At 48.9% G+C, this 25,629-nt stretch overlaps 1 protein-coding gene across 1 annotated transcript in view; it reads right to left on the bottom strand.

Moving 5' to 3' along the window:
- The window catches only part of LOC142249912 (cytochrome P450 2D14-like), a 180,606-nt gene that overhangs the window by 54,592 nt on the left and 100,385 nt on the right, over positions 1–25,629 (bottom strand). The window contains exons 6-7 of the mRNA XM_075321889.1: positions 18,465–18,606; positions 18,182–18,369 (exon numbers count right to left, since the gene is read on the bottom strand). Of these exons, the coding sequence (XP_075178004.1) occupies positions 18,182–18,369; positions 18,465–18,606 (330 nt within the window). The remainder of the gene's footprint in view (positions 1–18,181; positions 18,370–18,464; positions 18,607–25,629) is intronic.

The raw sequence follows: 25,629 nt of genomic DNA, 5'->3' as shown, positions 1-25,629 counted from the left end.
GCTGATGCTGGGGACAGAGAGGCTGATGCTGGGGACAGAGAGGCTGATGCTGGGGACAGAGAGGCTGATGCTGGAGACAGAGAGGCTGATGCTGGGGACAGAGAGGCTGATGCTGGGGACAGAGAGGCTGATGCTGGGGACAGAGGCTGATGCTGGGGACAGAGAGGCTGATGCTGGGGACAGAGAGGCTGATGCTGGGGACAGAGAGGCTGATGCTGGGGACAGAGAGGCTGATGCTGGCGACAGAGAGGCTGATGCTGGGGACAGAGAGGCTGATGCTGGAGACAGAGAGGCTGATGCTGGAGACAGAGAGGCTGATGCTGGAGACAGAGAGGCTGATGCTGGAGACAGAGAGGCTGATGCTGGGGACAGAGAGGCTGATGCTGGGAGGAGAGAGGCTGATGCTGCAGGTAGAGAGGCTGATGCTGGCGCAGCATGGCGGATGGAGCACCTTTGGGAGTGCGCAGCATGGCGGATGGAGCACGTTTGGGAGTGCGCAGCATGGCGGATGGAGCACGTTTGGGAGTGCGCAGCATGGCAGATGGAGCACGTTTGGGAGTGCGCAGCATGGCGGATGGAGCACGTTTGGGAGTGCGCAGCATGGCGGATGGAGCACGTTTGGAAATGCGCAGCATGGCGGATGGAGCACGTTTGGGAGTGCGCAGCATGGGGGATGCAGCACGATGGGGAGTGCGGAGTATGGCGGATGGAGCACGTTTGGGAGTGCGCAGCATGGAGGATGCAGCACGATGGGGAGTGCGGAGTATGGCGGATGGAGCACGTTTGGGAGTGCGCAGCATGGTGGATGGACCACGTTTGGGAGTGCGCAGCATGGCGGATGGAGCACGTTTGGGAGTGCGCAGCATGGGAGATGGAGCACGATGGGGAGTGCGCAGCATGGCGGATGGAGCACGTTTGGGAGTGCGCAGCATGGGGGATGGAGCACGATGGGGAGTGCGCAGCATGGCGGATGGAGCACGTTTGGGAGTGCGCAGCATGGCGGATGGAGCACGTTTGGGAGTGCGCAGCATGGCGAATGGAGCACGTTTGGGAGTGCGCAGGATGGGAGATGGAGCACGATGGGGGGTGCGCAGCATAGGGGATGGAGCACGTTTGGGAGTGCGCAGCATGGCGGATGGAGCACGTTTGGGAGTGCGCAGCATGGGAGATGGAGCACGATGGGGAGTGCGCAGCATGGCGGATGGAGCACGTTTGGGAGTGCGCAGCATGGGGGATGGAGCACGATGGGGAGTGCGCAGCATGGCGGATGGAGCACGTTTGGGAGTGCGCAGCATGGCGGATGGAGCACGTTTGGGAGTGCGCAGCATGGCGAATGGAGCACGTTTGGGAGTGCGCAGGATGGGAGATGGAGCACGATGGGGGGTGCGCAGCATAGGGGATGGAGCACGTTTGGGAGTGCGCAGCATGGCGGATGGAGCACGTTTGGGAGTGCGCAGCATGGGGGATAGAGCACGTTTGGGAGTGCGCAGCATGGCGGATGGAGCACGTTTGGGAGTGCGCAGCATGGGAGATGGAGCACGATGGGGAGTGCGCAGCATGGCGGATGGAGCACGTTTGGGAGTGCGCAGCATGGGGGATGGAGCACGATGGGGAGTGCGCTGCATGGCGGATGGAGCACGTTTGGGAGTGCGCAGCATGGCGGATGGAGCACGTTTGGGAGTGCGCAGGATGGGAGATGGAGCACGATGGGGGGTGCGCAGCATACGGGATGGAGCACGATGGGGAGTGCGCTGCATGGGGGATGGAGCACGATGGGAAGTGCACACCTCCCCCCAACACACACACATGCGCGCGCGCGCACTGCACAACACACCACACCACACACACACACTGGGAACCACAAACAACTGCCCTACACAGACACCCACACACACAGACAACGCTGCACACACAAATATACGCACATACCGCACAACACGCACATTGCACAAAACATACCTCCCCCCAAAACACACCACACACACACAAACTGCACAACACACACACAACGCTACAGACACACAGCGCTCCACAAACAACGCAACACACAAACAACACCGCTCTCACCCCCCATCACACCCAGACAACATCCAGAACATGTACAGCCCCTACACAAACACTTGGTAACTACACACAACAACATCTATATATATAACAAAAATCATACATGAACTACACAATACGTAAATTCTAGAATACCCGATGCGTAGAATCGGGCCACCTTCTAGTTATTCATAATCGCCATACACTTTTTCAGAGTTCTTCTCTCCACTGCCTCCTCAAAAGAGTCCAGATTGCAGCCAACAGCAGAGCTTGCCTTCTTGATAAGCTTATTCAGCTTATTAGCATCAGAGACCCGCACACTACTACCCCAGCATATGCGTGCAAAACAGATGGCACTTGCCACTACAGACTGGTAGAACATTTCTAACATTTTGCTGCACACATTAAAAGATCTCACTTTCCTTAGGAAATACAATCTGCTCATCCCCTTCTTGTAGACCATCTCTGAGTGGCATCTCCAGTCCAGTTTGCTATCCAGGTGGACCCCCAAATATTTGTAACTCTCCACCTGCTCTACCTCCTGACCAGCAATAGTGATCGGTAAACATTCCATCTTTCTCCTGCTATAGTTGGCCACCAACTCCTTAGTTTTCTTAACATTTAGTTGTAGATAGTTACCATGGCACCAATCCACAAAATTCGACACCACCCTTCTATATTCCTCATCCCCCTGGTCCCCCCTAATACATCCAACAACCACGGAGTCATCCGAGAAATTTTGAAGATGACAAAAATCAGATTTATATGAAAGTCTGATGTATATGTGACGCCCTGGACCCCAGGGGTCACAGGTAATTACATCAACCACATACACACACACACACACCCCTGTGAGGTCACACACATGTCACCCGAAAGGGAGACCTGATGCCTCCCCCAGGGTGAGTAGAGCACACCAGGTGGGCGGAGTCAGGCGGAAAGACACGCCCACCGAGGAGACTACTGTCCTGGGGCAGGAAGTTCAAGCAGATTAGTTTGTACAGTGACAGTGAGTAGGAGTGGAGCAGCTGTCAGGGACCCGGGTAGGATCCTGGGCCCCTTAGAGAACGTCAGGTAGGCAGACGGTGGTGACCATCTGCAGGAGTACCGGTACAGCAACCGGCGGAACCGTACGGACCGGGCCTGGGTTGCAGCCCGCCGGTCCCGAACCAGGGAGTCAAACGTGTACCGGAGCACCAAAAGGAGGGTACTCAGACCCTGTCCTAGCTTAGAAGCCACTGAGTATAGGCAAATTGACTGATTGCTGGCCGGACCTCAGGGGTTCATCCACAACCAAAGTCCAGAAAGAAGGCAAAAGCCCGACGAGACCGGGTGAGCGCCACCGCCAAGGGCCAAACACAAGACGGGCCAGCGCCTGCGATCAACTGAGGGCTACTCCGGCAGCTCAACGCCGGGGAGCGGGCTACCACTGCTCAGGCAGGGGGAGCCGAAAATACAATATCTAGAGGTGCACGGGAAAAGGGGCCACCATCAACCCCGCAGGGGGACATCAGCAGCCGGCCGCGGGAACCGACCAGACCCGAACTTTGGTTTACCAGTGACTCAGTGTGAATTAATCGTGAGTACACCAGTGCCATCCGGGCACGACACACTACACCACGGCACGGCACCCTACACCCCAACAACAGCATCAAATAACCCTAACAGTCCCCCACTGGGCCCCGGGACACACCACCCCTACCAACGGAGGGGCCAACATCTCGGCTGTGTTGGGGCTCTTCTGCATTGATCAATTCAGTAGCTAAATTTCTCTTTATTCATATATTCATGGCAGTAATGCAGGTTCCATTTTTCACATTTCATTCTTACAAATAGCTATTGAATTTTTCATGTCAGTATTCACACAGCAGTTTCTGCTATTCCATGTATTCCCCTTCCATAGTCACTGGTGTGCATACCTTATCTCCCCATAGTGATGTTTTTTAGGTTTTTTGCACCCAGTTCAGACATAGAATGGAGTTCCAAACGTTATTCCTTAATGTTAGTAGTTTTTCATTTGTGAACCCTCCCCATACACACCTATTGCCAATCCACATTATACGCATATATAGCCTGGGTCTCAGCGTCCCATACACGGTAAGTTTTTTAACTGCATGAGAGGACACACACAAGCTAGGGACCCCAACGTAGAGAAATACTTTGGCGTAGTGTTGGGGCTCTTCTGCATTGATCAATTCAGTAGCTAAATTTCTCTTTATTCATATATTCATGGCAGTAATGCAGGTTCCATTTTTCACATTTCATTCTTACAAATAGCTATTGAATTTTTCATGTCAGTATTCACACAGCAGTTTCTGCTATTCCATGTATTCCCCTTCCATAGTCACTGGTGTGCATACCTTATCTCCCCATAGTGATGTTTTTTAGGTTTTTTGCACCCAGTTCAGACATAGAATGGAGTTCCAAACGTTATTCCTTAATGTTAGTAGTTTTTCGTTTGTGAACCCTCCCCATACACACCTATTGCCAATCCACATTATACGCATATATAGCCTGGGTCTCAGCGTCCCATACACGGTAAGTTTTTTAACTGCATGAGAGGACACACACAAGCTAGGGACCCCAACGTAGAGAAATACTTTGGCGTAGTGTTGGGGCTCTTCTGCATTGATCAATTCAGTAGCTAAATTTCTCTTTATTCATATATTCATGGCAGTAATGCAGGTTCCATTTTTCACATTTCATTCTTACAAATAGCTATTGAATTTTTCATGTCAGTATTCACACAGCAGTTTCTGCTATTCCATGTATTCCCCTTCCATAGTCACTGGTGTGCATACCTTATCTCCCCATAGTGATGTTTTTTAGGTTTTTTGCACCCAGTTCAGACATAGAATGGAGTTCCAAACGTTATTCCTTAATGTTAGTAGTTTTTCATTTGTGAACCCTCCCCATACACACCTATTGCCAATCCACATTATACGCATATATAGCCTGGGTCTCAGCGTCCCATACACGGTAAGTTTTTTAACTGCATGAGAGGACACACACAAGCTAGGGACCCCAACGTAGAGAAATACTTTGGCGTAGTGTTGGGGCTCTTCTGCATTGATCAATTCAGTAGCTAAATTTCTCTTTATTCATATATTCATGGCAGTAATGCAGGTTCCATTTTTCACATTTCATTCTTACAAATAGCTATTGAATTTTTCATGTCAGTATTCACACAGCAGTTTCTGCTATTCCATGTATTCCCCTTCCATAGTCACTGGTGTGCATACCTTATCTCCCCATAGTGATGTTTTTTAGGTTTTTTGCACCCAGTTCAGACATAGAATGGAGTTCCAAACGTTATTCCTTAATGTTAGTAGTTTTTCGTTTGTGAACCCTCCCCATACACACCTATTGCCAATCCACATTATACGCATATATAGCCTGGGTCTCAGCGTCCCATACACGGTAAGTTTTTTAACTGCATGAGAGGACACACACAAGCTAGGGACCCCAACGTAGAGAAATACTTTGGCGTAGTGTTGGGGCTCTTCTGCATTGATCAATTCAGTAGCTAAATTTCTCTTTATTCATATATTCATGGCAGTAATGCAGGTTCCATTTTTCACATTTCATTCTTACAAATAGCTATTGAATTTTTCATGTCAGTATTCACACAGCAGTTTCTGCTATTCCATGTATTCCCCTTCCATAGTCACTGGTGTGCATACCTTATCTCCCCATAGTGATGTTTTTTAGGTTTTTTGCACCCAGTTCAGACATAGAATGGAGTTCCAAACGTTATTCCTTAATGTTAGTAGTTTTTCGTTTGTGAACCCTCCCCATACACACCTATTGCCAATCCACATTATACGCATATATAGCCTGGGTCTCAGCGTCCCATACACGGTAAGTTTTTTAACTGCATGAGAGGACACACACAAGCTAGGGACCCCAACGTAGAGAAATACTTTGGCGTAGTGTTGGGGCTCTTCTGCATTGATCAATTCAGTAGCTAAATTTCTCTTTATTCATATATTCATGGCAGTAATGCAGGTTCCATTTTTCACATTTCATTCTTACAAATAGCTATTGAATTTTTCATGTCAGTATTCACACAGCAGTTTCTGCTATTCCATGTATTCCCCTTCCATAGTCACTGGTGTGCATACCTTATCTCCCCATAGTGATGTTTTTTAGGTTTTTTGCACCCAGTTCAGACATAGAATGGAGTTCCAAACGTTATTCCTTAATGTTAGTAGTTTTTCGTTTGTGAACCCTCCCCATACACACCTATTGCCAATCCACATTATACGCATATATAGCCTGGGTCTCAGCGTCCCATACACGGTAAGTTTTTTAACTGCATGAGAGGACACACACAAGCTAGGGACCCCAACGTAGAGAAATACTTTGGCGTAGTGTTGGGGCTCTTCTGCATTGATCAATTCAGTAGCTAAATTTCTCTTTATTCATATATTCATGGCAGTAATGCAGGTTCCATTTTTCACATTTCATTCTTACAAATAGCTATTGAATTTTTCATGTCAGTATTCACACAGCAGTTTCTGCTATTCCATGTATTCCCCTTCCATAGTCACTGGTGTGCATACCTTATCTCCCCATAGTGATGTTTTTTAGGTTTTTTGCACCCAGTTCAGACATAGAATGGAGTTCCAAACGTTATTCCTTAATGTTAGTAGTTTTTCGTTTGTGAACCCTCCCCATACACACCTATTGCCAATCCACATTATACGCATATATAGCCTGGGTCTCAGCGTCCCATACACGGTAAGTTTTTTAACTGCATGAGAGGACACACACAAGCTAGGGACCCCAACGTAGAGAAATACTTTGGCGTAGTGTTGGGGCTCTTCTGCATTGATCAATTCAGTAGCTAAATTTCTCTTTATTCATATATTCATGGCAGTAATGCAGGTTCCATTTTTCACATTTCATTCTTACAAATAGCTATTGAATTTTTCATGTCAGTATTCACACAGCAGTTTCTGCTATTCCATGTATTCCCCTTCCATAGTCACTGGTGTGCATACCTTATCTCCCCATAGTGATGTTTTTTAGGTTTTTTGCACCCAGTTCAGACATAGAATGGAGTTCCAAACGTTATTCCTTAATGTTAGTAGTTTTTCGTTTGTGAACCCTCCCCATACACACCTATTGCCAATCCACATTATACGCATATATAGCCTGGGTCTCAGCGTCCCATACACGGTAAGTTTTTTAACTGCATGAGAGGACACACACAAGCTAGGGACCCCAACGTAGAGAAATACTTTGGCGTAGTGTTGGGGCTCTTCTGCATTGATCAATTCAGTAGCTAAATTTCTCTTTATTCATATATTCATGGCAGTAATGCAGGTTCCATTTTTCACATTTCATTCTTACAAATAGCTATTGAATTTTTCATGTCAGTATTCACACAGCAGTTTCTGCTATTCCATGTATTCCCCTTCCATAGTCACTGGTGTGCATACCTTATCTCCCCATAACATCTCGGCTGTGGCCGCAACACCGATCCCGGACGAGCCCGCCATCACTTCAGCGGCAGCGGTGGTGCATCTCCCGTCATCACGACCCGTGGGTGGCGTCACGACCCGTTACACGACCACCAAAACCCACACACCGCCTCCCCGTTTTAACAAGAGCGACGTGGCCCCCGGTCCAGAGGCACTCGTGCCACCGACAACCCGAGCCCGGACCTTGAGCGGCTCGGCCCGAGCAAGAGGAGGAAGCGGCCAGGCCCCTTTCAGGGCGGTACACGTATACTCTTTCTGGCGTCACGAACAGGATCCGGACAGTCCACTTACCTGTGAAAAGTGCGCCTTAGAAGTTTTCATCAGCGGCGTCTGGCCGAAAAAGTTGAAGTCCCGCCATCTTGGCGCGAAAGTTTTCCGCTCGAGTCGTCTTCCCCGAGCAGTGAAGGCGCGAAAGGAGAAGCCTCGCCCCCGAAGGAGGAGTGCTAAGAGAAAACCGGCGACTTCCGTCCAGAGTCCCGAGACCCCGGAGCCCGCGCAAGGAACAGCGGCATGGGTAAAGGCCCGGACGGAGGAGATGTGTCGCTGCCTCCAGCACCAGGTGAGCTTCCTAGTAGAGTACTGGGCGGCGAAGATGGGGGAGATAGTGGCCGTTGTGCGGGCCCGTGAGAGAATGACGGTGTTGGCAGGGTGGGGAGGCGACCCACGTCCCTATACCCTTGAGGGGTCGGCCATCACGGCTGAGGGGCTCGGTCTGCTGCTGCCCACCATACCGCCTCCTCCATTGCCCACAACAGTGGTTGCTGCTCCTCCACCCGTATCCCCACCCCCAACATCGGTGGCGGAGTACGTCCCGGGCACGTATGGGAAGCTACTGGAGGAGGCAGGCCTGGACCTGCAATGGAACCCGGCCGCGCAGAGCCCGTTGCCGGAGGGGACCCGTTACCGGACGGCACCTGAACCAGAGGTGATGCCGAAGGCCCCAGAAGTGGCCGCGCCCAGAGGTACCCAGGCTCCAGCAACTCGCTCGGCCAAGAAGGCCCCAAAGGCAAAACAAGCCGCTCCAGGGTCGCGGGCCTCGGCTGAGGTTCCGCGGGGAGGCAGCTGCAGGGCAGCAGAGCCGGCCGCGACACAGCGGCACTCCCCTCCAAGAGTGTCAATAGTGGTCGACACTGGAGAGCGCCGGGTGGGCCAGACCCCCACTGAAGCAGACCCCGTGTACGTAAACCCACCGTACTGGGAGCGGCAGCCAGTTGAGTCGGGAGATTGCGGCCCGTGAAAGAAAGAGAGAGGAGGTGCTAGCCCATACCATCGAGGGAAAGGAGCACCTGAGGAGTGCTGGCTACTGGGTACGGGGCCTCACCCACCAGAGCCAGGTCCAGCGCTTCAACAAGGACAAGGGCTGGGGATTCTTGTACGACCCTGGTCTGGAGACGGAGGTGTTCTTCTCCCGGCGGGATGTAAATAGCCATCTCCCGTTCGGGCACCCGGACCATGACCTCCTGCCCGGCGATTTGGCGTACTACACCCGGCACTGAGGGGAGAGGGGCTGGTTTGCCCTGGATGTCCGGAGTGGCAGACAGCCCCCTCCTCCACCGTCCCGTCTCGAAGTGGAGGTTGAGGAAGAGGAACCTCCCGCTGAGTAAGGTGGAAATCTGATTAGCTAAAAAGACCCGTCCCCGTTGGGACTTGTGTGTTGTTGAAACCCCTGTTGCGTGAGTGACTGCTCATGGACAAGGCCGTGGACTTGCCGGCCACCTCAAAAACTTTTGGGCTTGTAAATATTTCCCTATCCTGCCCCCTTTATCATGCCTTCCGTTCCGTTGGCCTCCGGAGAGGCAGATTGGAGGAAGGACCCGCAGCAGAGCAGGCTGGGGTCCAGTCACCACCGGGACCGGTGACCATCCTCCGGAGAGCCCTTTGACAACTGCCGGGTGCGCTGCACTGTACCCGTTCCTGCCTGGGTGACCTGCCACGTTCCCGTTTCCGGACTGGGAGAAAGGGGTGCTGCCCAGTTCTTAGGGGCAGCATCAGGGCTAGGTTGCTTGGGTGGGGAAGGCGGAAGGACATGGACCTGTTCCCGTTTAATAAAGTTTGAAACGTTTAAGTAAAATGCCTCCCATTAAGGGAAGACCTTCAGTAACCATAGTGTGTATTAATGTTACTATATTTGTGTTTTCCCGTTTTTCCCGTTTTACAGTTTGAAAAATAAAAATAAACCGGAGTTGGTCGGGCAGCCCGCGGACGGTCTGCATTAAACCAAGGGGGTATGTGACGCCCTGGACCCCAGGGGTCACAGGTAATTACATCAACCACATACACGCATACACACACACCCTGTGAGGTCACACACATGTCACCCGAGAGGGAGACCTGATGCCTCACCCATGGCGAGTAGAGCACACCAGGTGGGCGGAGTTAGGTGGAAAGACACGCCCACCAAGGAGACTACTGTCCTGGGGCAGGAAGTTCAAGCAGATTAGTTTGTACAGTGACAGTGAGTATATTAGAAAAACACTCCAAAGAGCACAACGTATTTGTATGTGGGGATAATATAGTAAAAACCCCCACAATTGGCACAAACTCAAAAGCATGGTATATATGCAAGAGAACCGAGAGTTTTTGTGTGCAAAAGATAGACAAATTTTATTGGGTACAGCAGGTGAATAATCATATAATCACATAAAATCCAATATTTACAAGACCCAAGGCTGGGATACATGCCATGTCAGGGCTCAATCTCAGACAAAATGTTATTATATCACAATGCACCCAATCCGGTGCATATATTAAATATATTTAGGCGATGTCAGCCTGTCAGGAATGTTGCCCCTCAACAACCCCATCACATTGCGGCAATGCCATACTATCTTCGGTATATTTACCAATTGGTGGTGGGGTTGTATGGCCGGAGATATGTTAAAATCTTCATCAGGATAGAGGAAGTTCAAGCAAATTAGTTTGTACAGTGACAGTGAGTAGTAGTGGAGCAGCTGTCAGGGACCCGGGTAGGAGCCTGGGCCCCTTAGAGAATGTCAGGCAGGCAGACGGTGGTGGCCATCTGCATGAAAACTGGTACAGCAACCGGCGGAACCGTAGGGACCGGGCCTGGGTTGGAGCCCGCCGGTCCTGAACCAATCAGTCAACCGTGTACCGAAGCACCAAAAACTGGGTACTCAGACCCCGTCCTAGCTTAGAAGCCACTGAGTATAGGCAAATTGACTGATTGCTGGCTGGACCTCAGGGGTTCATCCACAACCAAAGTCCCGAAAGAAGACAAAAGCCCACCGAGACCGGGTAAGCGCCACCGCCAAGGGCCAAACACCCGACGGGCCAGCACCTGCGGGCAACTGAGGGCTCCTTTGGCAGCTCAACGCCAGGGAGCGGGCTACCACTGCTCAGGCAGGGGGAGCTGAAAACACAACATCTAGAGGTGCACGGGAAAAGGGGCCACCATCAACCCCACTGGGGGACATCAGCAGCCGGCCGCTGGAACCGACCAGACCCGAACTATATTTATATATATTTGTCTCCCAGACTGGGCCCTATTGTAACATATATTTGTCCCCCAGGGAGTGGGCCTATCCTGGTATATATATATATATATATATATATATATATATATATATATCCCAGCCTAGTGTGTGTGTATGCACTGGATGTATATATGTGTATATAAATATATATATATATATATATATATATATATATATATATATATATATATATATATGACTTAGAACTCTACTGACCAACGCCCGGAGGGGGGCCCAGGTCTAAATTTCACACCGGGGCCCATCGCACTCTAGTTACGCCACTGGTTGTAGAGGTTAGAGCCTGATTGATTCATTGAGTCTGTGGGGAGGAGTCTTTTAGGGTATGTGCACACATTGCGTTCTGTGCAGTGTGGAAAAGAACGCACCTCTGGCAGACTGGACATTGCATTTGTAAAAAAAAATGCATCCACAACGCATGCATTTTGGATGCATTTTCCATGCGTTTTGCATGCGTTTTGGATGCATTTTTGACAGTGCGTTCCCCCGGCAATTCAGCTCTGCTACATGCCCGCTGACAGCAGACACAGACAGAGTCGCGCGATGGGAATGAACTCGGATGAACTTCACCCGACTTCATTGTCATACCGCGGCTCTGTCTGTGTGTGGCATCCTGATTAGCGGTCACCCGTGAAGGACTCACCGGTGATCGCTAATCCCCTGAGTGACTGAAGTGAGTGAAGCGCTGCCGTCACTCAGGTTACCCGCGGCCAGCTGGAGTCCTCCACCCGAGACCGCAACTCACCTGTGACGTCATCACTGATCGCGCAGCTCACTTCAGTCACTCGGGCGACTCGCTGTCACACTTGGAGGATCCAGCGATGGCCGCGGGTAACCTGATCGTGCGCCTCACTTCAGTTGCTGCATGGAGCTAACAGAGAGCGGTCGTGGTCTGTGGCCGCTCTTGTCAGCTTCATGTAGCAGAGCTGATAGTGTCGTGGGATGTCGTGTGGATTACGCCGGACCTGGATGGGTATTTTGTGGTTAATAAAGTGGTAAAAGAGGGTGGGGTTTTTTTTGTCTTTTATTCCAAATAAAGGATTTTTTGGATGTGTGTGTTTATTTTCTTACTTAACTTACAGGTTAATCATAGAAGGTATCTCGGGGAGATGCCTGCCATGATTAACCTAGGACTTTGTTGCAGCTATGGGCTGCTGCCATTAACTCCTTATTACCTCGATTGCTACCGCACCAGGGCAATTCGGGATGAGCCGGGTAGAGTCCCGGGACTGTCGCATCTAATGTATGAGGCAATTCCGGGTGGCTGCTGGCTGAAATTGTTAGGATGGGGGGCTCCCCATAATGTGGAGCTCCCCATCCTGAGAATACCAGCCTTCAGCCGTGTGGCTTTACCCTGGCTGGTATCAAAATTGGGGGGGAACAGCTTTGTCGTTTTTTTTTAATTATTTATTTATTTTGCTGCACGATATAGACCCGCCCACCAGCAGCTATGATTGGTTGCAGTGAGACAGCTGTTACTCAGCGTGGGGGTGTGTCTAACTGCAACCAATCATAGGCGCCGGTGGGCGGGGGAAGCAGTGAATATGAGATTGAATAATGAGTGGCCGGCATTTTCAAAAGAGGAAAAGCCGCCGGAGCTTTGTGACAGCCGTGCTGCGCCGCGCTGGTGATCGGGGATCGGTGAGTATGAGAGAGGGGGAGAGACCGACCGACGGACAGAGAGAGGGACAGACAGAGAGAGTTGGTAGGGGATCAAATACTTTTTTCTCTCTGCAAAAATGCAAATAATTTTATATAATTTATACAATGTGATTTTTTGGGATTTTATTTTGGATATTCTATACTTCACTCTTAAAATTGACCTAACCTTAATCGGGCTTTACACGCTGCGATCTTGCAAGCGATTGTACCCGTCCCCGTCGGTTGTGCGACACGGGCAAATCGCTGCCCGTGCCACACAACCTCGCTTACCCCCGTCATACTACTTACCTGTCCTGCGACGTCGCTCTGGCCGGCGATCCGCCTCCCTTCTAAGGGGGCAGGTCGTGCGGCGTCACAGCGATGTCACACGGCAGCCGTCTAATAGAAGCGGAGGGGTGGAGATGAACGGGACTAACATCCCACCCACTCCTTCCTTCCTCATTGCCGGTGGAGGCAGGTAAGGAGATGTTCGTCGCTCCTGCGGTGTCACACACAGCGATGTGTGATGCCGCAGGAATGAGGAACAACATCGCTAATGAGAGGTAAACGATATTTTGTTTTAGGACGACCTCTCCGCGGCAAACGATTTTTTGCCGCTTTTGCTATCGTTTTAGGTCGCACATAACTGTTACACGCTACGATATCGTTAATGACGCCGGATGTGTGTCACAAACAACGTGACCCCGACGATAATTCATTAACGATATCATAGCGTGTAAAGCCCGCTTTAAAGTTATAAACCATTCATGTCTTTGTCAGTGGTAAAACTTACAAAATCAGAAAGGGATCAAATCATTATTTCCTTCACTGTATCTAGCTATCTCTCTATCTATATATCTATCTATATCTTTTTATTTATCTGTTCTATCTATTCCATCTACCATCTATTCTATCAGCTATCATTTTACAAGCTTTGCACATCATTTACACATAAAAAACCCCAATTACAGTAATATCCATTTTCTCCAGTACATGTCACATGGATGCCATCCGTGTGATGTCTATATTTGACCCTGCTGCTGAAAAAAAACCTGACTTGTCTCCATGTGCCTCACCCGGACATGCAGGTGTTTCACAGGTACACACGGCCTGGGTGAAATCACTGAAATACAGTATGAACATCTCTATCATGAACCGGGCTGGGGGGGTCACTCAGATATCCCACCACATGGCCGTGGACCTATCAATCCGTAATGACACCACACCACACAACGCAAAGTTGACGTTTGTGATAAGCTGGAGCCACGCGATACGACCTCGTCAGTTCCGCCAACACGCAACATTCCGTGCCCCCAAGGGGTACATAAGGTCCGCATTGTGCAATGCAACACTGACACTTCCTGTCCCAGTTGCCACAGGGAGGCATGGGAAGGGGGAACAGAGCAGACCACGCAACCTCCAGAGTTGCAACTAGCTTTCCCATAAACCCGACATGCTGACAGAAACGTTCTACTAGCCCCAGTGGAACAGAATTCTTCCAGTCCAGTACAGTGCAGTAGACTGCCACCAGTTCCTCGGTACATATAGGCTCGGTCCATTAGCAGGACTATATAGGGCCAGAAATTAGCCCAGGTAGCGTGTAATGTTAAACTGAGCTTACAGCAACAGCCCAAGATTAAATTATATATTTAATCATTTTAAGGACACACTATATACAAGAGATGATTTACAGATTATATGTCAGTACAGTAACAGATAATTTATGGTTACAAACAGAAACAGATATATCAGTAACTTGTTCCTTTATGAATAGGCCTGGTGTTGGCTGGCACAGGAGGGGCACTGTGGAGTCACAGGTTTTCTCTTCTCATCCGTGTACCGCAAGTGACCCCTCAGAGAAGAACACTCACAAAATGTCCGCCCCAGTTTTAATTAATCTACATACCCCTTGTGTCCCATCCCCTTGTGACCTAAGACTGGGCTGGACATGGTTGTGCCTTTGGTTTCCAGAAAGATATGAATTTACAGTTTTCCCCGTATCTCCACCCAGAGTGTCTCCACCCAGAGTGTCTCACACAGAAGATAGGACTATAATTTTCCCAGTTATGATTTGATCTATCCATAGTTATGAAACATGATAGGTCTGTGGGCTTCCCATGGCGAGATATTAATTTTGAGCCAATTTGCATGTCGCACTATTAATAGAAAATATGTGCAACGTGTGTCTCGCCGTTGTGAAGCCGGAAATAAACCTGCCCTATATGTGGGAGCGACGCATGCCCCAATAGTGCAGGTCTTACACAGGAGCCATCCTGACTGTAAACTGTGTTTGAAGCTTGGTCGTAAAACCTGAAGTTGCCTGGGCTGACTGGCTCTTGACACCAGGGGGTTACTTCTACTCAGGAATGTCTTCTTTTAGTCTTAATTGGATTTTGTCACCCTGACCCCATAGAGGAGGAACAAGTCAACTCCGGGGGTAATGAAGCTCATCATTACGTATTCTCCTTGCACGGCGCAAGAACTTTTCTCCATGGACACTGGGTCTCCTAACTAAAGATGAGTGAACCTGTCAAGGTTCGGTTTGGTTCATGTTCGCCGACTTTCACGTTGTTTGCAAAACATCTCGACAAACAGCTTGACGAACATATCCGAACACCATTGAATTCAATGAGAGGCAAAACGTATGTGTTAGTAAGGGCTAGGTAGACTGGTGTTAGTAACGGCTATGGGGGCTGCAAATGAAAGAAAATAAGTACTAAAGCAGAACAGTTATACTTAATGAGTCTTCGGCATGACAGTCACATTGTTTCTGGGTCTGCTCATTAACCCTCATACATATTTACTGCTTCCCCTGACCACCGACATTCCCGGCATCTCTGATTGGTTGCAGTCAGATCGCACCCCTAACCTGTGTGACAGCACCTGTGATTGTTGGAATCACATACACTGTCTGGGTCCCCTAATAGAGTGTAAAAATAAATAAATGTAAAAAATTAGAGTAGGGTCCCCTGTATATTGATACCTAGCGCAGTTGAAGCAGACAGCTACAGGCTGCAGCCCCTGGCCATATGCTTATCTTGGCTGTGTATGAGGGACCTTAGGCATTTTTTTTTAATGATTTAAATAAATAATTTAAATAAAACGGCAAGCATCCCACCCCCAATTTTGATACCCAGCCATGATAAAGCCAGCAGCTGGGGGCTGGTATTCTCAGGCTGGGGAGGCCAATGGTTATTGCCTCCCAGGCTAAAAATAGCAGCACGCAGCAGCCCAGAATCGTTGCATCCATTAGATGCAATAATTCCGGCACTTTACTCTACTCATCCCAATTGCCCTGGTGCTGTAGCAATCGGGGTAATTTAAAAAGTTAATGACAGCTTACAGCTACCTACTAAGCCCTAGATTAATAATGGGAGGCAACTATGAGATCCCACTCTCATTACTAATCTGTAAGTGAAAAGTAATAAACGTAAACACCAAAAAAATCCTTTATTTTAAATAAAATTAAAAAACACACTCTTTCTCCAATTTATTAACCCCGAAAACACTTAGGTTCGACATAATCCACACAAGGTCCAACGATGATCCCGGCTCTACTACATCCTGCAGTTGCAGCGCGCGGGCATAGAATATGACTGCTCACTGTGGCTGCAGGCAGAAACTGACTAAGCCGCAGATGTGAAACATGATGTCACTCAGTTTATGTGTGGTCACAGCTGAAGGTTCCCACAGTACCCCACCTGTGACCGCAGCAAATCTCACCTCAGGTGAACTGAGTTCAATCAGACCTGCATCTCCTGGCAGAGAACCATGGTTTTTTTTGGAAAGATATACAGATTTGGTGCTGAAATTTATTCACCATATTCCTGCACAAAATCTGATTCTTCTGGCAAAAAAAGTAACAACACATGATGCAGTTTTGATGCAGTATTGATGTGAGTGTAGCAGATTTGGTGCAGGAATATGGTGAATAAATTTCAGCACCAAATATGCATCTCTTGGCAAAAAAAAATGCACAAACACAGTTTTGACACAGTTTGGTGCAGTTTTCTGCCAGGGCATGCAAATTTGGTGGTGAATTTTTCAGGCTTGGGAAGCACAATAACCATGGGTCTCCCCAGCCTGAGAATACCAGCTGGGGAGCTGTTAGCTTTATCATGGCTGGGGATTGGGGAGGGGCCGTCCGCCATTTTTTTTAAATTATTTATTTAAATAATTTTTAAAAAGCCGCATGGGGTCCTTTGTATTTTGATACACAGCCAATACAAGTATATGGTTGGGGGCTGCAGCCTGTAGCCATATGCTTTATCTGCACTGGGTATCATAATACGGGGGGACCCTACACCAATTCATTTATTTATTTTTACACTATAGGTACGCAGACAGAGTATGTGATTTCAACCAATCACAGACGCTGTTACAAAGGGTGGGGGCGCGGTCTGACTACAACCAATTACAGACGCCGGGACTGACAGTGGGTGGGGGAGCAGTGAATATGTGTGAGGGATAATGAGCGGACCCAGAAGTAGTGTTATAGCCGCGCGGAGACTGGTAAGTATGTTCTGCTTTAACCATTTTGCTTCTTTTTTTTTTTTTACAGTGATTTCCCTGCCAATCACAGCCATGCCAATACTTGAAAAGGCTGTGTTGGGGCTGGAATTGGATGGTTTCTGCAATAGTGTAAACGCGAACAGTTACCAACTTTACCAATTTTTGAGAAAAGTGTTCGTGAATCTGATTCCGAGCTGAACAAGCCAAGAATTGGGCCAAATTTGAGATTGGCAAAGCTTTTTCAAACAAGTTTGCTCATCTCTACTCCTGACTCCTCTGGATGATGGCTTCACTCTTCAGATCAGTGTCACCGGCCTTGGTAGCCTCTCAGTCCGGTACTCACTTAACAGTGGCCATGGGTTATCTCATGGTCTGGCTCGTAATATCTCTCACAGCCAGCACCGTACGTCTTCCCACACCGTCATGCTCAGGCAAGGTACACAGGCAGTGTTCTTTCTCTCACACTTCCAGGCAACCTGACGTCTTCAGATTGCGCCTAAAACTCCTCTCCGTTCTTTCTCCCTTTCTCGCACTTTTTAGGCCTGGTTACTACAAAACACTCATAGTTCAGAGGGGTGGCGCTGGCTGAACTGACCAGTCCATAACACACAGGAAACAGCACTGTCTCTTAAAAAACAAAGTACTTTCAACTGTTTGTAGGGGCAATAACCCTACATGTGTAAGGTCCATTAGCTAATAAAATTTCTGAAATGTTTATGAAATATTAAAAAATATTGACTTTAATAAAAGCACAAAATATTCATATATGATGAAGTGAGAAACCTATCTTTGATGGTAAATTGTCAATTTGGCAGACTATCTAGAATAGAAAGGCCAAATCTTCAGTAAGTACTCTATATGAAGAGAATAAATTCAAAATTTTAAAGGTTTTTTATCACTTTTCAGTCTTACTGGATCAATTAATTCTCTCTATACCCAACACCTCCTGAATATGCAAAATCTTACATTTATCATTACTCTTACCTTTGGAATAAGGAAACCTTTTATCTCCATGTCTCGGTAGGTCAGGTGGGGTAAAGCCAAGGGAATAATATCTCCACATCGCTGAACTTCATGGATCACAGCATTAGTATATGGCATTTGTAGCACGTCGCCCATTGTTGGTTTACGCTCTCTCCCAATTACTCGATCAATTTCTTCTTGTACTTTGGCTAAACAGAAATTAATACTTAAGCATGCCTTGTAATATGAAGATGATTATACTTTATTATCTGATTACTACAACTTACTTTATATTTCTACTCACATTGTACATCTGGGTAGAGGAGCATAAACAGCACTGCCCACCGCAGGGTGGTACTTGTAGTTTCTGACCCAGCCCCAAACAAATCATATGTTGTCGCGAACAGGTTTGCCTCATTAAAACTACTTGAACCATCTTCTTTCACCTAGAAGACATTATTATTAATAATGTGATACTGCTACTTAGATTATGCATACCAGGGAAAACTATCACTGTGAGGCCACATTCACACATTCAGTAATTGGTCACAATTTTTCATCAGTATTTGTCAGTCAAAACCAGGAGTCTGTGAAAAATTCAGAAGTGGTGCCCGTGTTTCTATTATACTTTTCTTCTTTTGCTTCTAAATCTGGATCACTTCTAATACTATTACAGTAACCAATACCTTTAAACAAAAATGTAATTTTTTTTATATCATATAATATTCTATCAGTTTTACACGGCTCTCACTGGAGGTAACAACAGTGTGATCGGATGTAGTGTCCACCCAAAATAAAAAATTGAAAAACCTCACCCACCCGCCCCTGAAAGTGATCTGTTTATGGCTGGCTGCATGTAGGTAAAGACCCGAGCTGTTCAATCAGTGACTTCCATTGGGGTTCAGGTCACGTTCGGGTCCCAAACTGATTTTAATTTAAACTTCAGCTACACCTGCCAAACCAAACTTGAACAGGTCCACTTATCTTTAATTGAGAGTAGGGATAAATGGACCCATGGATGTTGGGGTTCACCAAGTTTGTCAGAACTGTAGTAAAAAGTTCAGTTTGGTACCACCCCACAGAATTGAATGGGGGCCTGAACTTTTGTGTTTTAAAATGGTTGTAAAACGGTCATAGTAAGGGCTAAGGGGCTGCAAAAGGAAACAAGATAAGGTAAGATCTGGACAATTACCCTGGAAACAAATGTGGATAGGGAAAGGACTTAATGGGGTTCTTAATGCATTTTTTTTTGGCATTTTCAGCGCACTTGTAATTTTTTCCTTATTTCCCAGTACACTCTATGGTAAAATTAATGATGTCATTCAAACGTACAACTCGTCCCACAAAAAACAAGCCTTCATGTGGCTATATTGATTGAATTATAAAAACGTTATGGCTCTTGGAAGAATGGGAGAAAAAACCGAAAATGATAAATGGAAAATTGCTCGGGGGTGAAGGGGTTAAGAGTGCCACTACAGAGCCTTTGTTAAGAGTACCCCAGAGAGGCTGGGGCAGAGTGGCCACACAGAGCCTTTTTTCAGAGGAACCCCACACAGCCTTTTTTAAGAGTTTCCCCACAGAGCCTTTTTTAGGAGTAACACCACACAGCCTGGTGCAGAGTGCCTACACAAGGCCTGTTTTCTGGGTATACAGAGAGAGGAGTAAGAGGAGCAACCTCACACTGTTCTTATGCTAGTCAAAGCACAATGGTGGTGCCACCCATAATCCGGCCGTAATAAGGGCTAGGTCACATGGTACACTGGCCAATCACACCCATGCCAATACTCAGCATGGTTGTGATGGCTATGTAAATGCCCAGAGCCGAAAAGCTTGTTGACTGGTTGTACTACAGCCTTTAAAGAAACTTTATTCTGCATCCGATCAGCATCCAAACGCTGACCTTGACCACGGACTTCCACGAGAAGTCTATGTTCAGATTTGAGCAACGGACAGTAGGTGTCCGGTACAAAACCCTGAACTTTACAGTTTGGGTTTGTCCAGCCCTAATTGAGAGGCTAATTTCCAATTCTTTACTTTAAATTCCCATTGCAGCATAGCTGATAACATTTTCTGTGTGAATATATGTCACGGGGTATGAAATGACAGAACAGGGGCTCTTAGGCTGGCCCTCAGACTTGAGACTCTGTGCTGTCCCTTATCTCAGAGATAGGCTTGATGGTAACCAGGTCTGAACCTCTAGAGTGACCCTAACTCCTGTCCAAGCCCTAATCTTACTCCCCCGCCTTTGAGCCAGTGTGGGAAACACAGTAACAAAACCCCGCAGAAACAACACGGACAAGGGAGAATAAAAACTCGCACACACTGCACTCAAATGCAAAGGAGAGATGATATGTGTACAGGGAAGAAAAAGGAAGGAAGTAAACGCACGACATGGGAACTTCCACACCACTCAAATTGCAACTACAGATCAGCTGAAGCTATTATCGGATTTGAGTAGCAAGGTCCAGAATCTTATACAGGAAGGACACAGCTTTGACTGGTAATTAGCAACCTGAGCTCCTAGTAGAGTTCCCCAGGTCATAAGGAATTAACTCCTGCAGGACTGAGGAACAGAGCACATGAAACAGCTGACACCCAGTCCTGGCTGAACAACTAGGAGACATCAGGTTGCCTGCCAGGCTCTGCATTGTAAACAGAGCCTGATGCCGCCGTAACACCTAATGAGTCTGGACCTGAACACCACATAACAATATTTGCACAACAAATACACTAATAAAATAAAATTAAGGTCATTAGTGAGTGAACCTGTGGATATTCGGGTTCACTGAACCATCACGGACTAAAAAAATCGGATTTGGCAGCCAAACTGGATCCCACACTTGACCCTGGACAACGAACTGCGTACAAGTCAATGGGGACTAGAAGGTCTGGTTGTAAAATAGCCGTAGTAAGCGCTAGGGGCTACAAATGGAAGTTAAAAGGTGGTAAAAGCAAAATAGTTTTACATACTGTGTTTCCAGAAGATCACACTGCAGTCAGACTATTTTCCAGATCTACTAATTAAGGTTCATCAATATTCACTGCTTCCCCCACCTACCCTATATGCCAGTGTCTGTGATTGGTTGCAGACAGCTATACACGACCAGCAACCCGTGTCCACATCTGTGATTGGTTGCAGTCAGTTTGCGGTATGGTAGTGTAAAAAGAAATGAATAATTTTAAAAAATCCCACCATATTTTGATAGCCAGTGCAGATAAAACAACAGCAACAGGCTGCAGTCCCCACCTGTGAGCTTTCCAGTAGCTGAATATCAAAATAGGGGGGTGTGAGGTAGCGTGGTCGGCTGCGCAGCAGAAGACACGGGATCCAGGCATTAAGGTTCACAGCACACGGTTTAATGTCCAAACAAAAGTCCACAACAATATACATGTGCCTCTCCAGCAGAGAGCTCAGGGAGTTCTGTTCACTCCCTCACACCCGGCACACCTGCCCTTGTTCCTGTTTCCATTTAACCCTTCCTTCAGCCTGTAGGGAAACAGCATTAACCCTAGAGTGGATTTACTTTCTATCATGGAGTGAGCACAACCGGGGCGAGACATACCGGCCGTCATAGATAACCCCGGTCACAGTCTCACATACCCCCCCCTCAGTTCAAGCGAGCGGGGTTGAACTCCTGCCAGCAAACACGGGCCGCGGGACAAGGCATCGGCGTTGCCCTGCAACCTACCGGCCCGGTGTTCAACCGTAAACCGGAAGTTCTGCAGAGAAAGGAACCACCGGGTAACCCGGGCATTCCGTTCCTTGGCGGACCTCATCCAGACCAGTGGAGAGTGATCCGTCACCAAGCGAAACTGCCGTCCCAGCAGGTAATAGCGTAGGGACTCCAAGGCCCATTTAATCGCCAGGCACTCCTTCTCCACTACGCTATAATTCCGCTCGGGAGGGGTGAGCTTCCTACTTAAGAAGGTGACGGGTTGTTCCTCCCCCTGAACCACCTGAGACAGCACTGCCCCCAGGCCGACCTCAGAGGCGTCAGTCTGTACTATGAACTCCTTCCGGAAATCAGGGTTTACAAGAACGGGCTGTCCGCACAGAACCCCCTTCAAGGCCCGGAAGGAGTCCTCGGCCTGCGGAGTCCAGCGCACCATGACGGACTTCTTGCCTTTGAGAAGGTCCGTCAAGGGGGCCGATAGTCCCGCAAAATCTCTTACAAACCTCCTGTAGTACCCCACGATACCCAGGAAGGCCCTAACCTGCTTCGTGGTCAGGGGTCTAGGCCACTTCTGGATCGCCTCAACCTTGTTAATTTGGGGCTTTATCACTCCTTGGCCTATCACGTAGCCCAAGTAGCGGGCTTCCGTGAGTCCCAACGCACATTTCTTGGGATTGGCTGTCAATCCGGCTGTTCGAAGCGCGTCCACCACCGCTTGTACCTGTTCCAAGTGGGTCTGCCAATCGGAGCTGTAAATAATGATGTCATCAAGGTACGCTGATGCATACGCCTGGTGGGGTTCCAGCACTAAGTCCATCAACCTCTGGAACGTGGCCGGAGCGCCATGTAACCCAAAAGGCAAGACAACATAGTGGAAGAGACCCTCCGGCGTAACAAAAGCGGTTTTCTCCTTGGCGGACTCCGTCAGTGGCACCTGCCAGTACCCCTTGGTCAGGTCGAGCGTGGTAAAATATCGCGCCTGCCCCAGCCTATCAATCAGCTCATCCACCCGGGGCATGGGGTAGAGATCGAACTTGGATATTTCGTTCAATCTCCTAAAGTCATTGCAGAACCTTAAGGAGCCATCGGGTTTTGGTATTAGGACAATGGGACTAGCCCATTCACTCCGGGATTTTTCGATGACCCCCAGGCGTAACATTGTCTTTACTTCCTCCGATATGGCTTGTCGTCGAGCCTCCGGTACCCGGTATGACTTCAGGCGTACCTTCAGGTGAGGTTCGGTGACAATATCATGTCGTATCAGACTGGTCCTACCGGGCAGCTCGGAGAAGACATCGGGGTTCTGCTGAACCAACCGTCTGGCCTCTCTCCTCTGAGTCTTGGTGAGGGCTTCTCCAATCCTTACTTCCGGTTCGTCCTCTCCGGAGGTCGCTGGAGCCGGAGGTGAACGACCCGAAGAGGAGGGAGATGGGGAAAAAACAGCCATCAGGCTTTCCCGTTCCTGCCAAGGTTTTAATAGGTTGACATGGTATATTTGTTCAGGTTTCCGTCTACCGGGCTGCAATACTTTATAGTTAACCACCCCGACTCTTTCCTTTATCTCGTAGGGGCCTTGCCACTGAGCCAGGAATTTACTCTCCGCCGTGGGGATTAATACCAACACCCGATCCCCGGGTTTAAAGGTCCGCACGGTGGCTTGTCTATTGTAGCGGCCGCTTTGCGCGGCCTGAGCCTCCTGTAAATGCTCCTTCACAATTGGCATGACCGCGCTTATGCGGTTCTGCATTCCTAAAATGTGTTCAATCACACTTTTATGGGGGGTGGGCTCTTGCTCCCATGTTTCCTTTGCCAGGTCCAACAATCCCCGGGGATGTCGCCCGTATAACAATTCAAAAGGCGAAAACCCCGTGGATGCCTGTGGCACCTCTCGGATGGCAAACATCAAATATGGAAGCATCATATCCCAGTCTTTCCCGTCTTTGGAGATCACCCTTTTTAGCATGGTTTTCAGGGTTTTATTGAAACGCTCCACTAAACCGTCCATTTGAGGATGATACACAGACGTACGCAACTGCTTGATCTGGAGTAGCCGGCATAGCTCTTTGGTCACTTTAGACATGAATGGGGTCCCCTGATCCATAAGGATCTCCTTGGGCAACCCCACCCGGCAGAACACAGCAAACAACTCCCGAGCTATAAGCTTTGCTGCAGTATGTCTGAGAGGTATCGCCTCTGGATACCGGGTGGCATAGTCAACGATCACTAGGATGTGTTGGTGCCCTCGAGCAGACTTTACGAGGAGCCCCACCAGATCCATCCCTATCCGTTCAAAAGGGACTTCTATAATGGGTAACGGTACCAACGGACTGCGAAAATGGGTCAGGGGTGCGGTAAGCTGACACTCCGGGCAGGTTTCGCAGAACCGTTTTACCTCCCCAAAAACCCCGGGTCAATAGAACCTTTGCAATATTCGCTCCTGCGTTTTCTTGACCCCTAGGTGGCCACTCATCAGGTGTTTATGAGCCAAGTCGAGGACCCGCCGGCGATATGGCTGGGGCACCACCAACTGTTCTACCCCCACACCCCGTATTTCATCTACCCGGTAGAGTAAATCTTGCTTAAGAGCGAAATGGGGGTACCTTACCTGGGCACCGGGCAGCTGTGCCACCCCGTCAATTACTGTCACCCGACTCCGGGCATGTATTAATGTAGGGTCCTGGAGTTGGGCAGTCCCAAACGTATCCGGGGACGCCTCCAACTCCGGGATGGGCTCGACCATTTCAGCCTCTCCTGCCAATACCTCTAGGGGTGACCTATCAGGTTCACACTCTGTCCCTATCATGGTGACCCCTACGGCAGGCGTCCTGGATTCAGGATTGTAGGGCTCAGGTCCCGGACTGACCAATATCTGAGGGGACTTAGGGGGTCCCCTCCATAAAGTCCAAAAATAGGGCAGATCCCTTCCTAGGATCACATCATAAGGAAGAGTGTTAAGAAGTCCCACCTCATGTTGCACCTGACCGCAAGGTGCTGTGATGGTGACAATCCCCGTGGGATAGTCTCGGCGGTCCCCATGTATGCAAACCACCCCCACGGTACGTCCTGTGGCCTTTACTTTAGCCCTTAGGGTTGATCGCACAAGGGTCACTAAGCTCCCGGAATCCAACAATCCTGTAACCGGACATCCATTCACCTGTATTTGGCACAAGTGGGGCTCCGTCTCTGGGGAGACCAGGTCAGCGGTACACACCACCTGAGCATACATTGAACCCCGCCGGGTAACCCCACAATCCATGGGCTCCGTGGTGAGTGGACACTGGGCTTCCATATGTCCCACCCGCTGGCACCGCCAACATCTAATGGGGACGGAAACCCCCTTGACGGGTTGTCGTTTAGGGTACAGAACCTTCCGGACCTCAGGAATGGCGGGTGTGGCCTCTGACGGGACGGTAGGGGACTCCTGCACCGTTGTCAGCGGTGGGTCCTTGGCCCTAGGCTTGGAGGGGCCGGACCGACGGGCGGTACGCAAAGTCTCAGTGTCCCGTATCAAGTCCTGCGTAGCCACATGCCGCTCTACCAGGGACACTAATTGGTCCAGGGTACTCGGGTCACCCTGTCCTACCCACCGTTGAACGGTGACGGGTAAAGTGCGCACAAAACGATCCACTACTACCCTTTCCACCATTTGCGCCGGGCTCAGAGTGTCAGGCTGCAACCACTTTTTTACAAGATGCAATAAGTCATAGGCCTGGGAGCGTACGGGTTTGGCTTCCTCATAGAACCACTGATTTACCCGCTGAGCCCGTACATAGGTATTCACCCCCAACCGAGCCA

The sequence above is a fragment of the Anomaloglossus baeobatrachus genome, chromosome 8, assembly GCF_048569485.1.
Source record: "Anomaloglossus baeobatrachus isolate aAnoBae1 chromosome 8, aAnoBae1.hap1, whole genome shotgun sequence".
Taxonomy (NCBI): Eukaryota; Metazoa; Chordata; class Amphibia; order Anura; family Aromobatidae; genus Anomaloglossus; species Anomaloglossus baeobatrachus.
Note: the sequence above shows the minus strand (reverse complement) of the source record. Positions and strands in the feature narration are given on the sequence as shown.